The sequence below is a fragment of the Ruditapes philippinarum genome, unplaced genomic scaffold (assembly GCF_026571515.1).
Source record: "Ruditapes philippinarum isolate M1 unplaced genomic scaffold, ASM2657151v2 ctg10878_1_1_1_1, whole genome shotgun sequence".
Lineage (NCBI taxonomy): Eukaryota > Metazoa > Mollusca > Bivalvia > Venerida > Veneridae > Ruditapes > Ruditapes philippinarum.
Genome location: NW_026853025.1, coordinates 8,133 through 28,089, shown reverse-complemented (window position 1 = coordinate 28,089; position 19,957 = coordinate 8,133). Strand labels below are relative to the sequence as shown.

At 34.3% G+C, this 19,957-nt stretch overlaps 2 protein-coding genes across 2 annotated transcripts; both read left to right on the top strand.

Moving 5' to 3' along the window:
• Window positions 1-2,366: 2,366 nt before the first annotated feature.
• On the top strand, window positions 2,367-12,944 carry LOC132731927 (uncharacterized protein CXorf38-like; the record flags this gene model as incomplete). The annotated part of the gene is given in 4 exon segments (XM_060718226.1): window positions 2,367-2,741; window positions 5,293-5,451; window positions 6,327-6,659; window positions 12,852-12,944. Coding segments are annotated over 4 exon segments (945 nt in total), but the record flags the coding sequence as incomplete, so codon positions are not given.
• A 2,143-nt stretch (window positions 12,945-15,087) lies between these two features.
• On the top strand, window positions 15,088-15,463 carry LOC132731917 (uncharacterized; the record flags this gene model as incomplete). The annotated part of the gene is made up of 1 exon (XM_060718219.1): window positions 15,088-15,463. A coding segment is annotated over exon 1 (376 nt), but the record flags the coding sequence as incomplete, so codon positions are not given.
• Between the last annotated feature and the right edge of the window lie 4,494 nt (window positions 15,464-19,957).

Below are 19,957 nucleotides of genomic sequence, written 5' to 3'. Positions count from 1 at the left end.
GTTATGCAGTATGCATATAGATGCTACTACTGGCTAGAATTAAACAAAACGTTATTTGAATTATCAATTTCACAAGAAAATGCGCATATTGTCGGCTTATTCCGGTCATACCCTTTACTCGGAGTTATGGCCCTTAATTAGTTATGCAGTATGCATATAGAGCAATAATCGTTTCTGCGCTTCTTCTCTGCTTCTTCTCTGCTACGACCGGCTGGAATTCATTGGAACGTTATGGGAACTTTCAATACCAACAGGACATGGGCATAATTCGTCGCCTTGTTCCGGTCAGATACTTTAACTCAGAGTTAAGACCCTTGATTGGTTATGCAATATGCATATAAAGCAATAATCATTTCCCCGCTACTTCTCTGCAACTTCTGACTGGAATTCAACGAAACTTAATGGGAATCATCAATTGCAAGAGGAGATGCGCATATTGTCTGCTTGTTATGGTCATACCCTTTAACTCAGAGTTATGGCCCTTGATTAGTTATGCAGTATGCACATAGAGCAATAATTGTGTCCCCTCTTCTTGCCTGCAACTACTGGCTGAAATTCAAGTAAACTTTATAGGAACCATTAATATTAAGAGTAGATGTGCATATTGTTGCCATGTTCAGACAAGACCCTTCATCACAGAGTTCTGGCCCTTAATTAGTTATGCAGTATGCATATAGTATCAGAGCAATATTGCTATTTCTTTGCAACTGCTGTATTGATTTCAACAAAACATTATGGCCACCATCGATACTAAAAGGCAATTTACATCTCATTGGCATGCCCAGATATCACTATTCAAAACGTAGTTATGGCTCTGTAATTGCCCTGAATATTTATCATGTACAAAGAATATTACCGTTTATGTCATGATTAATGTATTTATAAAGCATTTTGTCTTCAGTTGTTGTGTTAGTAATAACCAGTACTTGGCGGGGGATATAAATTCAACGAAATTTTGCTTGTTTTATCAGTCTCCCAACGATAACAGACGTTTGGTTAATCAGAAGAAAATCATTGATGAAAATGTTAAATTTCAAGCAATTGCTGCTTACTTATTTTTAATTTGTGATTTGTAACCGTTGATTATCAGCATTAACTAATCAGAGCGTCCCTTTTGCATGAGGGAAAATTGACTGACCACACTATACTGGTAAATATTTTTGGTTTATGTCTTTATATAAACAAAATGTATCATATTTGTCACCGGCTTAAATGGTTGAGATTTGTTTTGTGAATGCTCTAACACAATATTTCTGTGTATTCTAAATTTATAAATCTTAACAGTAATGTTTAATGCCTTAAGAGGACATGGCAAATATATAAAAAATTCACCGTATTGTAAATGACGTAATCATTTTCAGCTGATAATTGCCAGCAGGTCTTTTGATGAGCAGGTCTTTTGAATTTTGTCAAAAGAAATTGATTAAAATGTAAATAAATGTCGAGTCTGCATTTCTCTTGTAATTTTGTTGTGCTCAATGCTTCCAAGGGATCACTTTGTTTTCAGATGTTTATACTTCACAACAGCAGGTGTCATAACTTTTGGCAGAAATTTAGCTCATTGTATAAAAGTTACTTGCATTCTAAAGTTCCAATTCGGCATTTGGGAACAGTTCGACCAAATTATAAAGAAAACAACTTGTTGACATTTAAGCAGCATGATAGTTTTCATGAAAATTTTGAAAATATACTTTAAATGAAGATAGTTTAACGTAAACACAGAAATTAATCTATACTTTGCAAACAACACTTGCGCTCCACATACATTACCCAAAAAGGTAATAAATTGCTAAAATAGCCCGTCTTGCGTTAGTCACGCAGTATAAATACTGCAAACTCAGTCATTAATCACACAAATAGAATCCTTTATATTTTTTATATACTTTTATACTTTTCTTAAAATCAGATACGTTTAGCCATAAGTTTGAGTTAAACAAATAATTTGGCTGATCTGGAGGCTTGCGGCTTTAAAATTTTCACCATTTTAGATGCAGATATGAACGTAGTGAGATCATTTTAAGAAGTATATCTTATTTATTTGGTATTTTGGACTTGAAATAATTTTAATCCAAGACCGTACGTATTTATTAAATTTACATAAAATTTTAACATACATTATTTTTTGTTTTTATTTTGTTTTGTTTAGATATTGATAGAGTATCAGGATGGCACATCAACTTCAGTTAGAGAAGGAAAAATACAGACAGTGGGTAAAAGCTGGTTTAGGACTTGGATATTTAAAGGAGGGACTGGCACCATTCTGTAATAACATAGCTGACCAACAACATAAGGATATCTTACAAAACATTCGGTCTACAAAATCACTACCATCAACTGTGACGTGTGGAAGCTGTCGAGTTGAAAACCTCAAGCCAGACCATAAGCCAGTTCCTGGGAATGCTGGAAACAAAGTTTGTCCTTTTGGGCAAGTAAAATGCAGCTGTTGCTGTAAGGGCAAAAGTGCTTGTCCGAACAACATATGTGGCGCCATCTATGACTTTATTGTGCAGCATCATGCCTCCACGCCACCTGCACCTAACTGGAAAAACAGCGATGCTCTACAGTGGGTGACAGATCCTTGGAGCATTTGTAAGTGTTTTATAAATGCTCCAGGGTACGAGCAGAAACAATCTGCTTGTGAAACTGATTGCACTGGGCTATTACATCTAATGATAAATAATCAGTATTTTCATAGCCACATTGGATGCAATGTCACAGGAACAAACAACCTTTTTTCAAAGGTAAATCATTTATAAAATATGTTTTACTTATCTTTATCAGCTCTATTGTAATGTTATAATAATTGTATAATTTAGTAAGTAAAGGAAAAAATGTAAATTTTACTATGAAGGTAAGGAAGTAATTCACCACTTTAAAGATTCACAACAAATGTATAAAAATCCACCAATCGTTTTTATTTCAAAATTTGTTGTAACAATTCACAAGGCTTGTGGTTAATATTTACTGTAAACATGTACAATTGTAGATTTGTATATAGAATTATTTGTATACAGGCCTATTTTCCCCTATCCCATGGGTCCTTTCCCAATGCAAACTTTGTCTTCTTTTTCCCCAATTCCAAAAAATCCATATCCCAAAGTCGGTGATTTGAAAAGAGGTACACATTTTTAGCTCACCTGACCACGAAGTGGTCAAGGTGAGGTATAGTGATGGGGCTATGTCTGGCGTCCGTCGTCGTGCGTCGTCAACAATTGGGTTTTTAACAGTCTAGCAGTCACAGTTTTGATTGGATCATCATCAAACTTTGTCAGAATGTTTGTCTCAATATAATATAGATCGAGTTCGAAGATGGGTTATCTCGCGTCAAAAACTAGGTCACGGGAGCTAAAAATAGAAAAAGCTTGTTAACACTCTAGAGGTTGCAGTTTTGATCCAAATATTCTGGTAATTTGTCAGGAAGGTTGTTTTAATGATATCTAGGTCAAGTTTGAAGATGGGTCATCTCCGGTCAAAAACTAGGTCACAGGAGCTAAAAATAGAAAACGCTTGTTAACACTCTAACAAATGGGTTTTTAACAGTCTAGCAGTCACAGTTTTGATTGGATCATCATCAAACTTTGTCAGAATGTTTGTCTCAATGAAATATAGATCGAGTTCGAAGATGGGTTATCTCGTGTCAAAAACTAGGTCACGGGAGCTAAAAATAGAAAAAGCTTGTTAACACTCTAGAGGCTGCAGTTTTCATCCAAATATTCTGGAAATTTGTCAGGAAGGTTGTTTTGATGATATCTAAATCAAGTTCGAGGATGGGTCATGTCTGGTCAAAAACTAGGTCACAGGAGCTAAAAATAGAAAAAGCTTGTTAACACTCTAGGGGCTGCAGTTTTCATTAAAATATTCTGGAAATTTGTCAGGAAGGTTGTTTTAATGATTTCTAGGTCAAGTTCGAAGATGGGTAATGTCTGGTCAAAAACTAGGTCACAGGAGCTAAAAATAGAAAAAGCTTGTTAACACTCTAATTGTTGCAGTTTTCATCCAAACATTCTTGAAATTTGTCAGAAAGGTTGTTTTGATGATTTCTAGGTCTATTTCGAAGATGGGTCATCTCAGGTCAAAAACTAGGTCACAGGAGCTAAAAATAGAAAAAGCTAGTTAACACTCTAATGGCTGCAGTTTTCATCTTAATATTCTGGAAATTTGTCAAGAAGGTTGTTTTGATGATATCTAAGTCAAGTTGGAAGATGGGTCATCTCCGGTCAAAAACTAGGTCACAGGAGCTAAAAATAGAAAAGCTTGTTATCACATTAGGGGCTGCAGTTTTCATCCAAATATTCTAGAAATTTGTCAGGAAGGTTGTTTTGATGATTTCTAGGTCAATTTCGAAGATGGGTCATCTCAGGTCAAAAACTAGGTCACAGGAGCTAAAAATAGAAAAAGCTTGTTAACACTCTATAGGCTGCAGTTTTGATTAAAATATTCTGGAAATTTGTAAGGAAGGTTGTTTTAATGATTTCTAGGTCAAGTTCGAAGATGGGTTATCTCAGGTAAAAAACTAGGTCACAGGAGCTAAAAATAGAAAAAACTTGTTTACACTCTAGTGGCTGAAGTTTTGATTCAAATATTCTGGAAATTTGTCAAGAATGCTGTTTTGATGTTTTCTGGGTCAATTGCTAAGATTGGTCATGTCCGGTCAAAAACTAGGTCACAGGAGCTAAAAATAGAAAAATCTTTTTAACACTCTAGTGCCAAATTTCCTGGAAATTGGTCAGGAAGGTTGTTTTGATGATTTCTATGTCAAGTTTGAATATGGGTCGTGTCAGTCAAAAATTAGGTCACATTGCCCAAATATGGAAAAATCTTTATAACACACTAGAGGTCACATGTTTGACTCAGTTGTCATCAAACTTGGTTATGATGCTTGTTTAAGACATTGCTTGGATGCGATTGTGTCAGCTGAGCGATCCAGGGCCATCATGGCCCTCTTGTTTGTATTTGGTGTGGACGTTCTTGATCATTTTTCGGATATCTTTTAAATCCCTATCAGTTTCAGTAATAATATTTTATTTAGCTTTGTTTGAAGAGTTTGCACATCTTATATGCTGGCATATTTTTTCCCAAATAATAAATTTCACAACTAAGTCTTAGATACAATTTCCCCAAATTTGCAATGAATATTATACATGTAAGAAAAAGGCCTGGTATAATTTATGATTGCATCTTTTATGAAGGTAAGTACCTAAACAAGTGTCAACAAAACAATTTTGATTGCTTAACAGTATACGCATGTATATGCATAGAACAATATTAAAACCTGTGTTTTCTATTCAATAGGTACGTCAGTATAGAAATAATATTTTCCACTCAAGCAGCATGGAATTAGAAGAAAGTGAGGCCAATTCATATATTGACGATATGATAGCAGTTTTACAAGATGGTAAAGAGCTATTACAACAACCAGATGCCCAGATAGCGGTGAAGAAACTTCAAGATGTAAGTGTAAATAATGAATTATGTCAGTTTCAAATCTTTATTGAGTAAACTTATTATGATTTAAGATAACATGCCACTTAATTCAGGGCAAAGTTAATGTAACAGAGTTTGAAGTGGTAAAATAAAGTCAAATTAAAAAAAAAATAAACCCCTTAAGTTAATTGATAAAGTCACATAAAAATATATATGTACCTATAAAATGTTAAATTATAAGCAAAAGAGATCTTAGTTTGTAAAGAACTTCTAAATTCCAAAAACTTTGAAATCTGAACAATTTTAAGGGTCCTGATATTCTATATAATTCATACATCTGAAATTGAGGAATTCTAAATTCTGATATTGTGGTAAGGTTTGGATTATATCAATAAAAAATTACTTTAAATATTCGAAAGTTGAAAAAGCGTCTGAAGGATATTTTACTTGAGATAATAAAACCAGCAATATGTTTGTATGATAGTATCTCTAATTATCTGTGACCCGCATATATCTTGACCCCTATTAGAACCTCAACATGTCATGCATGTCCAACCCTTAAGTGTGAAATAAAGAAAGTGAGAAGTATAAGAATTCTGAAATTTTCTAAAACCCTTCATTTGTGGCCAATCTCATAGGCAACACTGAAATAGATAAGAAAACAGTGAGGAAGTACTAATGTCTGAGAATCAGATACATGTAAGTACATAGGTAAGTGTATACAGCCTTAAAAGGGGATTTAAGAACAAAGTATGAGAGTTAAAATAAGAGAGCAATTGGGATAATTTGAAATAAAGTTTGACCTTATATATAATATGTTGTATAGAAGAGTGATTATTATAAATTACAAAGTTACATTTTTTATGATAGAAAATATAACAAAACTGATTTCTTTTAATCAGCTGAAGAAGAAAGATTTCATTATTTCTACTGAAAGCTTTGAAGAAATTCTGAGAGAAATCAAGGAAGAAATGGCAAAAGTTCTGAAATCGACAGAAAATGCTGCAACTAAAGACGAATATGATGATCTGAAGAAGAAGCTAATAGACCTTGAAGCCAAGATGTCTGGTGAAAAGAAGGGAAAGCTGGAAATTGAAAAAAAACTTGAAGGACTAAAGAACACAATAAAAGAACTTGAAACCAAAATGTCTAAAGTAAACGACGAAAATCTTGAGAATGCAGAATTGAACAAGAAACTTGGAGTCTTAGAAACTCTTGTTTCAGAACAGAAAAAGGTAAAACAAATTTCCTTCTGTTTGTTAACTAAATGTTACAACTGTATGTAACATCTTTACAGAGATCTGCCGAGGACGCGATTTTGCGCCATTGGTGCTAAAAAAATGAGAATGGCGCAGGAAAATCAGCAGTAAAGGGCCATGGGCGCATCTAAAATCTGTGCCAGACTTATAAGAAAACAAAACTGTCTGCTGGGTTATTTAGTCATCCAGTCAAAACTGGTCCCAACAGCAACATGTTACCCATGCTCCTGTAATTACGCATATTCTTGAGTTTATCCATTCCCCTATAGCTTTTGTCCATGTTATCATCTTACCGCATTTCTTCTCATAATCCCTTTCCCACACAGATACTCATTTCTACTACCGTAAATTTAATCCAATAAAACAAACAAACAAACTATACAACTACTTAATATTTAAAATGATTATCGGTAACTGAAAAAAAAAGTGTTGCTATTTTAAGAAATGCTGTAAGTTACAGTATAATCTGACAGGTGTTCAACTTGATCAACCCTAAGGTCACGCAAGTTTTGGCTGATGATGTGTAAAAAAAAGATGTATATTTCGTCATCAGAATGTTTGACAGGGTGATTAACCAATCAGAGAAACATTGTGCATGACTTTTTTCATGATCAAAAGGTCTGTCCGCAAATGTCTTTGATGTATGCTGTCTACACAGAGGCATACAAGGGGCAATAAAATTCGTCAATATACAGTGGTAAGGGACATTTGGTGCAAAGTAGGAACAATTAAATGGATAATGCACAATATAAGACATTACAAGTAAGAACCAGCAATTATGTGAATAAATTTGCATATCAAATTTTTGAGCAGCCATTTAAAAAATATTTTCATTTTTGCCTGCAATTAATATTAGTTAGAAAGTTACCATGTAGGCATAATTTTTAATTATTGGTAACGTACTGAATTATAAGTGAACCACTTGTCATAAAATATAATTTATTACCGGGGCAATTCAATTATCAACAAACTTTTTAACAGTTATTTTGGTCAATGTTTACTTATTTTCCCAAGGCCCATACTTTGGTAAAAATGGCCCATCATTTTCAGACCAAGTGGGCCCAGGGCCCAGTACTTTCAAATGCTTGGCAGATCTCTGTCTTTACATTTAAGAAGAAAAAGATAGTATGTTAATTGTAAAGAATTTTTTTGTATAATTTAAGAACATCATTCTTAAAGGTTAAATGTAAGCTGTGCAGGCTTTTTGTAAAGGTCACAATTAAAGGATCAATGTTAGCTGTGTTTCCTTATGGTGTAGGTCACAATTATTGATTAAATGTAAGCTGTGTTTCCTTATGGTGAAGGTCAAACTTTAAGGTTAAATGTTAGATATGCTTACTTATGGCAAAGGTCACAAAAAGATTAAATGTAAATAAGGTTTACTTATAGTGAAGGTCACACTTAAAGATTAAATGTTAGCTGTGTTTCCTTAAAGATTACATGTTAGATATGCTTGCTCATGGTGAAGGTAACACTTAAATATTAAATGTAAGCTAAGCTTGCTCATGGCCAAGGTCACACTTAAAGGTTAAATGTTAGCTGTGTTTCCTTATGGTGAAGGTCACACTTAAAGGTAAGTAAGCTATGCTTGCTCATGGTGAAGGTCACAAAGGTTAAATGTTAGCTATGCTTGCTCATGGTGAAGGTCACACTTAAAGGTTAAATTGCACGGCCGTGCATATATTTTGACGTGATGTCATTAGCGTTATACAAACATAGTGTAAAGACGCGCGAAATGTTAGCGTTATACTATGGGCGCATCAATGAAAAATGACTCTTATTTCACTTTAAACGGTCTTTATTTTTGGTATGTGATAGATAGAATATTGAATTTGTGTAGGTTCATTACTGAATTTATTGCACTTGTTGAATAAAATAATATTATGCTCGCCAGAGGCTCGCATAATATAATTTTATTCAACTTGTGCAGTAAATTTATTATTGAACTTGCACTCATTCAATATCCTCTATTTATGGTGAAGGTCACACTTAAAGATTACAATCATGTAAGAAGTTCTTGCTCATAGTGAAGATCACATTTAAAGGTTGGTTAAATGTTAGTTATGCTTGATCATGATGAAGATCACACTTTCAGGTTAAGGTAATGGGCACTATAAGTAACTGTAAAATTGATAACAAAGCACAGTTAAATGTCTTAAAGGTCACTTGTATTAAAGAAAATTTACCGTGTGTTTTATGAGTTTTGGATATATTTCTGTACTAAAACTTTGTTATTAGAACGGCTTTTTCAGAAATGAGGAAACTCTAAATAATCTATTATATCACCATTATGAAAATGTTTTCCTATTGCTCATTGTTAAGAAACAAATAATAACATTCACGTAACAAATTACACGAGCAAAAATATTGATTCTAAACAAAATGTTTTTCATATGTATAAAAATGTTACCCTACTCTACCCACTTTAAAAACTAATTTGACAAATTCCCTATTTAAAAGTTTTATTCAAAATAGCCCTAAAATTTACCACAATGAAGGGCTGCTTTCAAAGTTTTGCCTAAATTTTCATTAAGTTAACTATATTACTTGATCATGCTAAATATAAAATACTTTTACCTTGTAGTTTCTATTTTATTAATTTTTGAAAATATCTGGTATGATATTTGCTATTAAATTTGGCATTATTTAGCAAATAAATACCAACAATAATTATATAATCAAAATTGAAGACTTTTTTTCAACCAAAAGGGATTCAAGAGATACATGAATAATGTTAAAAAAGAAAAAGGAAAAGAAAAATAAGTTGCCCCTTCTGGGGTTTGAACCCACGACCCTCAATTTCATTGTAGTTGACGAGTGAATCTAGCCTATTTGTATACTCTTCAAAGCGGAGGTAATGCATTACCCATGGTCTACCTGAAATGTCAGCTAAACTTGCTCATGGTGAAGGTCACACTTAAAGGTTAAATGAAAAATTTGCTTGCCAATGGTGAAGGTCATACTTAAATGTTAGCAATATACTTGCCCATGATGAAGATCAAATTTATTGGTTAAATGTTAGCTATATACTTGCTCATGGTGAAGGTCATACTTACAGGTTAAATGTAAGCTATGCTTGCTTATGGTGATGATTAGACTTAAAGGTTAAATGATAGCTGTGCTTGCTCATGGTGAAGGTCACACTTAAAGGTTAAATATTAGCTATCCTTGTTCATAATGAAGATCACGCTTAAAAGTGAAATGTTAGCTAAGCTGGTTCATGGTGATGGTCACACTTAAAAGTTCAATGTTAGCTATACTGGCTCATTGTTAAGGTTACACGTAAAGGCTAAATATTATAATATATCTTGTTTGTTATGTTAGGGTTTTGCCTAACCCAATGAAGCAATTTCTTCAATCATTGCTCAGTTTACACAATTCAGCACTGATAAATCGTGAGTTTGTTGTCCAGGGACATATTTTGTTATAAAATAAGGTATAGAACTATGAACTTTGATAATCATGTTGATAATTTTATATTCGAATTTGTCCCACCTAGAAACATTTTTTTCTTTGAGAATATAAAATGTGACCCGTTGACCTACTCCTAAATTGCAGAGCATTTTCTTACAAAGAATGGCGAGTGATTAAATATGGCGATCATGATGGTTATTGTGCTAAAATATAAAAATGAAATAAAAATAATGTAATGCTTGGGTTAGCATTACCATGTTTGTTTTATTTATTTATTTATTGTTAATAATTACAGCGCTGATTCATAATGCTGTAAAGTCATGTTTACATAACTTTATATAGAAATATTACCGGGAAAATACTGTTTACACCTGCAATTTTATGTGTGTCTAAATCATAATTGTCCGACTTAATTAAATTGTAATTGTTTGTATCGAGAATATCTCGGTACGATTTTTGATGTCACCAGAGTTTGCACCTTTGAACAGTAAAAAATACGAAATGTCATTATTATCTATCGGTGTAAATTGTAAGTGAATTACCTTTATCACTTGATTGCTTAAATGATTTATTTATATTCTGTGTAATTAACATGTAAAATCTATAAAGTTGCTGTTTGTTGTCCTGCATCGCACATTGCATGTTTTAGCGGAATCTATTAAAGCATGCGTTATAAAACTCCTCCACTTGACCTTATTTGACATGTAAACAAATAGTTTATTTTTACAATGACATTATTATTTGTTTTACGTCCTGTTATCTGGCAAGATTTTTGGGTATAATTGTTCCCAATGGTTGTAAATGAAATAATTATGCATAGTTTTTATTCGGTAAAATCCGTGAGTAAATTTTCCTGGCGTCTCCTACTGAATTCCTCACGGAACTGAGGATTCGTGAGTTTTCGTGAGGAAACGCCCCTATAAATACGGAGGTTTCAGCGTTTCCTCACTCCACTCCGTGACCAGTAGTCAGTTGGTGTAGATCAATTCCTTGCTGAAACCAGACTTTGATATATTGGTAAATTATTCTATTTACCTATACATTGTGAAAATTTTGTAGATTAATAGCTTATTTAGAGCAGTTTTGTCAAATCTAGTCCTTATTATCGGGGGACGGCCTCATCGATCACCCTCCAGGCTTGCCAGAATTCGTTATCATTTTGCTAATATATACGAGGGCTGTTCAATAAATACGCGGAAAAGTGCTGCCATATTTTTAATATTCATGGGAAATTGACGTTCTCTTCGCATTTTGTAAATAAACATATAATAAACAGGTACACAAAATTTTAATAAAATCGGATAAAAATTGATAGTACAATTTCAAGTATTTCTAAGGTAATCGCCGTGAAACCGGTCCAACGTCGTAACGACGTCACGCTCAACGCATGTATGAGAGTCACCCAAAACACGCACCTAGTCCTTCTCGAAATACTCTCCGTGAAAGGAAACACACTTTTTACAAACGGTTGATCCATATCATGAAACTATTTAAGTAGGAGTCATTATTAATCTCTTAAATTGCACCTTGCACCGCGTAGGACAACTCGTCCACATCATCAAAGTGCTCTCCCCGCAGGACGTTCTTCAGTGTGGGGAACAGAAAGAAAACGCATGGTGCGAGGTCAGGTCTGTAGGTCGAGGACTTCGAAGCCGAGTTTCCTGATTGTGTACTGTGTTTCGGCCGCACGATGAGACGGTGCGTTGTCGTGATGAAATATTGTGTCGGCGATTTTCGTGGCCCGCTTCTTTCTCATCGCCCTCATAAAATCGCGTCTCAGAATCTGAAAGCATAAAGAAATACAATCATAAGTAAATTGTCGTTATTATTTATTTTCATAATTACTTACACAAATATAAATAATTATTAGGTAATGTATTGACATAATAATGAATATCTTATTATAGATTAAATACATTTATTCACCTAAGAATAATACTTCGCCGTCACAGTCTGACCCAAGGGTACTACGTGGCTCAGTATCACACCGTCGACGTAAAAGAAGACGATGAACATCTGTTTCATTGCAAATGGGCGGACTTTAAACTTCTTAGGTGAAGGCGATCCTGGAGTTTTCAACATAGAAGACTGTGATTTTGTTTCAGGTTCGTATAGGCTGATGCATGTCTCATCAACAGTCACTATCCGTCGCAAGAAACGTTCACCTTCCCTATGAAGGCGTCTGAGAAATTGATTGCAACACCGCACCCTTTCCACTTTTTGTTCGTCCGTCAACATTTTAGGAATCCACCTGGCACACAGGCGTCTCATATTGAGTTCATCGTGAATAATGCGATGCACTGTGCCAATGCTACAATCCGATCTTTCGTGTTTTTCGCGAATTGTTATACGACGATCATTGCAAAGCAGCTCCTTTATCACAGCGACGTGATTTGACGTTACGTTGGGACGTCCACTGCGATTATCGTCATGGATGCTTTGTTGTCCGTCTAGAAATCGGGCATACCACTTGTACATTGCTGTTTTCTTCATCGCCTGATCACCATATGCTTTTTGTAATCTTAACATTGTTATTTTCTTTGAAAACCCGTTCAAAACACAATATTTTATTGAAGATCGTTGTTACGATGCCATTTTAACGCATACGCACTAAACAAGAGAAGTGTTAGAATATGTACACAATCCTGTATATACCTTGGCATATTAATACTTACATCTTAATAACATCTTGTTGATTAAAGTTTTGAACTAAAAAGTATTTTTTGGATTAAAGAAGATAATTTGTTTTTGCAGGAGATGGCAAAAATTAAGAAAGAAACCTCATCAGGTCAAAGTCAGGCAGAGTATGAGCAAACCAAGTTAGGTGAGTGAATATTTGTTTTGATGGTGTACATACAAGTGTATGATATTGCCATTAATATAAAAAAAACAGCTGAAGATCATCGTTACTTTATTACTTTAGAAATATATGTAATGATTTGGTACTCCGGATCATATACATTGAATTAATAATATAATTAAATTTTTGCATTATACCCTACCACATAATGTGGTTGGTGCTATAGACCCTCTCATTTATGACCGGATTCAAGTTGTAGCCATAAGGGGATACGTTCGACATTGTGGATACGATTAAGTACAATGATAGATGGATATAAAGATCTTAAACCTTTCTTGTAAGATTGGCAGATTGAAATTGCCAAAAGTTTGTGTAATTGAATAGGATATTACAAAAAAGGATGGTTAAATGAATGCAAATGTTTACTATAAAAAGAATAACGATTTGTTGTAATGCTAGACCATACGGCTGGATAACTGATCATGATTACCATTTTCGTTAGATTCTTAATAATGAAAATTGTCGCACCGTGTTTTACCAGGCAGTTAAATCTTACTAACTTGCTTATACCAGAGATGTAGATAATATAACTATGTCTCTGCTAATATACAATATGCCAAGAGATATTTTTATATTCAAAAATTTATAGTTCTGTAGTTTCGAAAAACGGCTGCGCTTTTAATTAATTGCAAGATACTGGCTGATTAAAAATTATTTTGATTAAAGCATTACTTAGACAAAGAAAAACAAAAATGTAAATTTACATGATCTATGTAATTTCAAAAAATATGTTCTGGCATAAAAAGTAAAAATTCTTTAGAATGTACATGACTGTATACTATTTGCATCGGGTTAAAATTCAATCTCAAAGAATTTGTACATCGCGCCAATATATTAAAGCTGCTAAAGTGATATTTTCCACTTGATACTTTAATTATTTAATTCATACCCTGCTTATCAAATATTTGTTTAAAAATCACTAAAAAACACGTACACAGAAATTCGCTATTAACTGAATTACAATTTTTACGTATTTTTGACTGTGCAAGTTGGTAGTCATTCTGGAGTATCAAATGATTAAGGCATGACCAATAAAGTCCCAAAGATGATCCATAACCAAATTCAGACCATAAATATTTTGACAACTAACAAAAGTGATGTAATCTGATGTAATGCTATAACTCTAAAATATGCACCCTGGTGATTTTTGATATCACAGCCAAATGCCGCTTGTATATAAAACATATGCACCCTGTTAATTAATATGTTACGACCCAGTGGCGCTAATATATACATTAAATAAGTTACTGGGAAAAGCTCTTTTTAGCTCGACTTTTTTTTTTGAAAAAAAAAAAAATGTATTGCTATAGTCGCGGCGGCGTTGCCGTTGCCTTCTGCAAACTAGTACCTGGATAATAACTTTTTCTTTTCTTGGTGTATTGTCTTCATACTTGGCCACAACAATCCTTGGGACAAGACCTTTCAGTAAACCACACTAACCCTGACCTTCATCCAAAAATTGCATAGACCTTCAAGGTTAAAAGTCCAAATTTTGCTTGTTCTTGCTGTTATTGGCTGTAATTTTGTTATTTTTGAATGGATTGTCTTCAAACTTGAACATAATAATTTTGAAGGATATCCCTTAAAAATAACCAGACAGAGATTGACCTTCACTCAAAAATGACTTTGAAGGTCAAATTATTGAAATTTTCATTTGTTTGGCTATTATTGGCTGTAACTTTGTTATTTTTGATTGGATTGTCTTCAAACTTGAACATAAAAATCTTCAAGGGTAACCTTTAAAAATTACTAGACAGACCTTGACCTTCGTACATTAATGACCTTGACTTTGAAGCTCAAATTATTGAAATTTTCATTGTTTTGGCTGTAACTGGCGGTAACTTTGCTATTATTGAAGGGATCAACTTCATATTACAGAACATACTTAAGGACAAGACCTTGTTGTTTATCAAACACCTGGGCTCTTTAATGACCTTGACCTTGAAGGTTAAATTTCTGAATTTTCTCAGATTTGTGCATTAAATGACCATATATATTTATTGGTGTGTGTGTATGTGTGCGTGTGTGCGTGTGTGTGTGTGTATATATATCATCAACATCATCATCAACAACAACAACACCACCACAACGTGTCACCACCACCACAACGTGTCACCATGTGTCACCACCATGTGTCAACACCACGTGTCATTACCACGTGCCACCACATATCACCAACATTTGTCACCACCACCACCACGTGTCACCACTACATGTCAACAACACAACCACAACGTGTCAACACCACGTGTCACCACCACGTGTCACCACATATCACCACCACATGCCACTACCACCACGTGTCACCATCAACACATGCCACAAACACATGTCACCTACACATGTCACCACCACGAGTCACCACCACCACGTGTCACCACAATCACCACGTGTCACCACCACATGCCACAACCACCACGTGTCATCACCACTTGTCACCACCACAACGTGTTACCACCAGCACCACCACCCGTGTCAACACCACCGCGTGTCACCACCACCACATGTCACCATCACCACCACCAAGTGTATCTATTTATAGAATTTTCTATTTATAGAATTCGTGTTTCTATCTATCTATCTATATATATACACATTAAATATAAACCCCACAAGTATGGTCTCAAATAGACCGATGCCCCGTAAATGGAGGAATTTGACTGTATATATATATATATATATATATATATACATATATATATATATATATATATATATATATATATATATATATATATATATATATATATATATATATATATATATATATATATATATATATATATATATATATATATATTTAAGTATATTTATATACAAAATATATTTACAAAAACTAATGTGACAAGACAGACCGATTAAACTTATAAAAAGGAGACGTTAAGATTTTGTCCAAACATTTATTTGTTTGCTTTTAGAGAAGGTAAAATGTCGAGCCTTGCTTCCCGCCCGGCGGTGGCTCTTGTTTATACTAGTAATTATTAGAATAGATTTGTAATGTTTAAATTATCTTATTATCGTCTGTTGCGAATCAGAAGCTATAAAAGTCATTGCCATATGGTTTTCGTTTCTCAGGAATATCTTTAAAATTATATCCCCCAATTAGTAAGTGTTAACAGAAAGCTTGAAAAACAATCATTAAAAAAACATTGGTAATCTTTTTTTCATGTTTGTCACAAATTTATGCACCGGAATAAAAGAAAATCACACAGAAAACTAGAAAATGACCATTTAAAATTATTTAAGTTAATTTCAGTGTGGGGGCATCCGTGGCCGAGTGGTTAAGGTCGTTGACTTCAAACCACTTGCCCCTCACCGCCTATCCAGCTAGCTTACGGAACGTCGGTGGTTTTACTCAGGTGCCCGTTCGTGCCTGAAATATTGCACGGAAGGGCACCTGAGGTCTTCCTCCACCAGTAAAGCTGGAACGTCGCGATATGACATATACTGTGTCGATGTGACGTTAAACCCAAAACAAAAAACAAAAAAAAATTCAGTGGTATATAGCGATTCACCTGTGTGTGTGTGTGTGTGTGTGTGTGTGTGTGTGTGTGTGTGTGTGTTTGTGTGTGTTTGTGTGTGTTCTATAGATTATATAGTGAAATTAAAAAATCATCTTGTGAAAAGCCACTATTTCAATTTCAAACTAACTTGGCAGGATTGATCCTTGCGTGAAGGGCTTCCAAAGTTGTTCAAAGGATTTATAAGAATGAATTAAAAAAAATCTTGTAAAGACCCAAAAGGCCTAGAGCTAAGATATTTTGCATAAGACATTTTCTGCTAGACATTTACCAAGATTGTTCAAATTATAGCCCTGGGGTCAAAATCGGCCCCAGCCCCGGGGGTCATTGATTTTCACTATATGTACGTAAAGTAAAAACTTAAAATACCTTCTTGTCTGAAGGTACAAGGCTTAGAGGTTTGATATTTGGTATGTGTTATTATCTGTAGGTACTCTACCAAAGGTGTTCAAATTTTGCCTCTAGTGACAAAATTAGCCTCCGCCCCGGGAGTCATAGGTTTTCTTTATATGTATATAGTAAAATCTTTAACAAAACTCTTCTAACAATTGACAAATGCTAGAGGTTAGATATTTTGTATAAAACATTGTGTAGTGAACCTCTACCAAGATTTTTCAAATTATAGCCTTTGGGTCAAAATTGGCCCCGGGGATCATTTATTTTCAATATGTACATATAGTAAAAAATCAAAACATCTTATTGTCTGAAAGCACACGGCTTAGAGCTTTAATATTTGTTATATGATATAATCTATAGGTACTCTACCAAAGTTGTTCAAATTTTGCCTATAGTGTGACGGTCAAAATTAGCCCCGCCCCGGGAGTCATTGATTTTCACTATGTACATTTAGTAAAAAAATCTTCTTGTCTGAAGGTACAAGGCTTAGAGCTTTGATATTTGTTATATAATATCATCTATGGGTCCTCTAATAGAGTTGTTTTAATTATGTCCCTAGTGTCAAAATTGCCCTGCCCCAGAGGCGATAGTTTTCCTTTTCCTAGAGGTTATATATTTGGCATGAGATTTTGCGAAGTGAACCTCTAGGAAGATTGTTCAAATTATAGTCCTGGCGTCAAAATTGGCCCCACTCCCGGGGGTTATTGATTTTCACTATGTACAAAAAATATTTTTGTCTAAAGGTACAAGAGATAGAGCTTTGATGTTTGCTTTATAATATCATCTATAGGTCCTCTACCAAAGTTGTTCAAATTTTTCCCCTTTTTGTCAAATTTGGCCCTACCCGGGGGCATTGATTCTCATTATGTACACATAATAAAAACAGAAACTAAAACAAATGTTTGACATGAAATGTTGTTTGGTGGACCTGTATCAAGATTGCTTTGAATTAAACCCTTTTTGAATTAAACCCTTGGGTCAAAATTTTGTCTTGCCCAAGGGGACAGTGACCTACTTTCTTGTCCTTTGATGTACAGTAATGAAATGTTGACCATATGCACAGATTTAGTCGTAAAATTGAACTTCATATCAGGTGACCTAGATTTTGATGATGTGACCTACTTTCTTGTCCTTTGATGTACAGCTATGAAATTTGAACCATGTGCACAAGTCAGATGTAAAGTGAACTTTAATATCAGCTGATCTAGATTTTGACAATGTGTCTTACTGTGTTGTCCTTTGATGTAGTCTGTGTGAAAATAAGGCTATGTGATATATGACCCTCGCCACCAAATTCACTAGACTCAACTGCATTGACATATTCCTACTCTGATAAGACGGCAGCGTCTAGTAGATATGCATTTGTCCGTATAACAAAGGGGAAAATATAAGACTTGATTTTGTGCATCTTTCAAGCTCACCAGAGCCGAAGGCTCAGGGTGAGCTATTAGTATCAAAGGGGGATACTCCGGCGTCCGTCGTTATGCGTCAACAATCGTCTTCTTCTCTGAAACTACTAAGCAGATTTCTTTCAAATTTGGTCTGTAGCATCCTTGTGACAGTCACACTTGAATTTGCTCATGTCATTCCAATTGGCCCCTTTTAGGGGTCAGCAGAGCTAAAAAAAGAAAAACCTTTAAACATATTATTCTACAGAACTAATGGATGGATGATCACCAAACTTTGTCGGTAGCATTCTTAGGTAGTCTTTTATCAAGTTTGCTCATATTATTTTGATTGGCCCCTTTTAGGCGTCTCTAGGGTTAAAAATAGAAAAAACCATTAACAACTTCTCCTACAGAACTAATGGATGGATAATCACCAAACTTTGTCTGTAGCATTCTTGGGTAGTCTTTTATTGAATTTGCTTATATGAATTTTATTTGCCCTTTTTAGGGGCCGCTAAAGCTAAAAATAGAAAAATATTTAAACGTCTATTGCTACAGAACTAATGGATGGATGATCACAAAACTTTATCTGTAGCATTCTTAGGTAGTCTTTTGTCAAGTTTGCTAATAATATTCATTGGCCCCTTTCAGGGGTCTCTAGGGCTAAATATAGAAAAACCTTTAAACGTCTTCTCCTACAGAACTAATTGATGGATGATCACCAAACTTTGTCAGTATCATTCTCGGATAGTGTTTTATCAAGTTTGCACATATTAATTTGATTGGCCTCGTTGAGGGGCCGCTAAAGCTAAAAATAGAAATACAGTTAAATGTATATTTCTAGAGAACTCATTAACGGATAATCACCAAACTTTTTCTGTAGCGTTCTTGGGTAGTATGTTATCAAGTTTGTTAATATTATTTTGATTGGCCCATTTTAGGGGTCTCTAGGGCTAAAAACAGAAAGACATTTAAACAACTTCTCCTACTGAACTATGTGATGGATGATCACTAAACTTTGTCTGTAGCATTTTCAGTAAGTGTGTTATCAAGTTTGCTCATATTAATTTGATTGGCCCTTTTTTGGGGACGCCAAAGCTAAAAATTGAAATACAGTTGAATGTTTATTTCTAGAGAACTAATTGATGGATGATCACCAAACTTTGTCTGTAGAATCCTTTGGTAGCATCTTATCAAGTTTGCTAATATTATTTTGATTGGCCCCTTTTAGGGGTCTCTAGGGCTAAAAATACAAAAAAACTATAAATGTCTCCTCTACAGAACTAATTGATGGATGATCACCAAACTTTGTCTGTGGCATTTTCAGGTAGTGTTTTATCAAGTTTGCTCATATTAATTTGATTTGCCCCTTTTTGGGGCCGCACAAGCTAAAAATAGAAATACCCTTAAATGTCTCTTTCTAGAAAACTAATTGATGGATGATCACCAAACTTTGTATGAAGCATTCTTAGGTAATATTTCACCAATCTTTGTCTGAAGCATTATTGGGTAGTCTTTTATTAAGTTTGCTCATATTAATTAGATTAGCCCCTTTTAGGGGCCGCTTGAATTAAAAATAGACATCTTCTCCTATAGAACTAATTAATGGATGATCACCAAACTTTGTCTGTAGCATTTTTGGGTAAATTTTCATCAAGTTTGCACATATTATTATGATTGGCTCCTTTTAGGGGC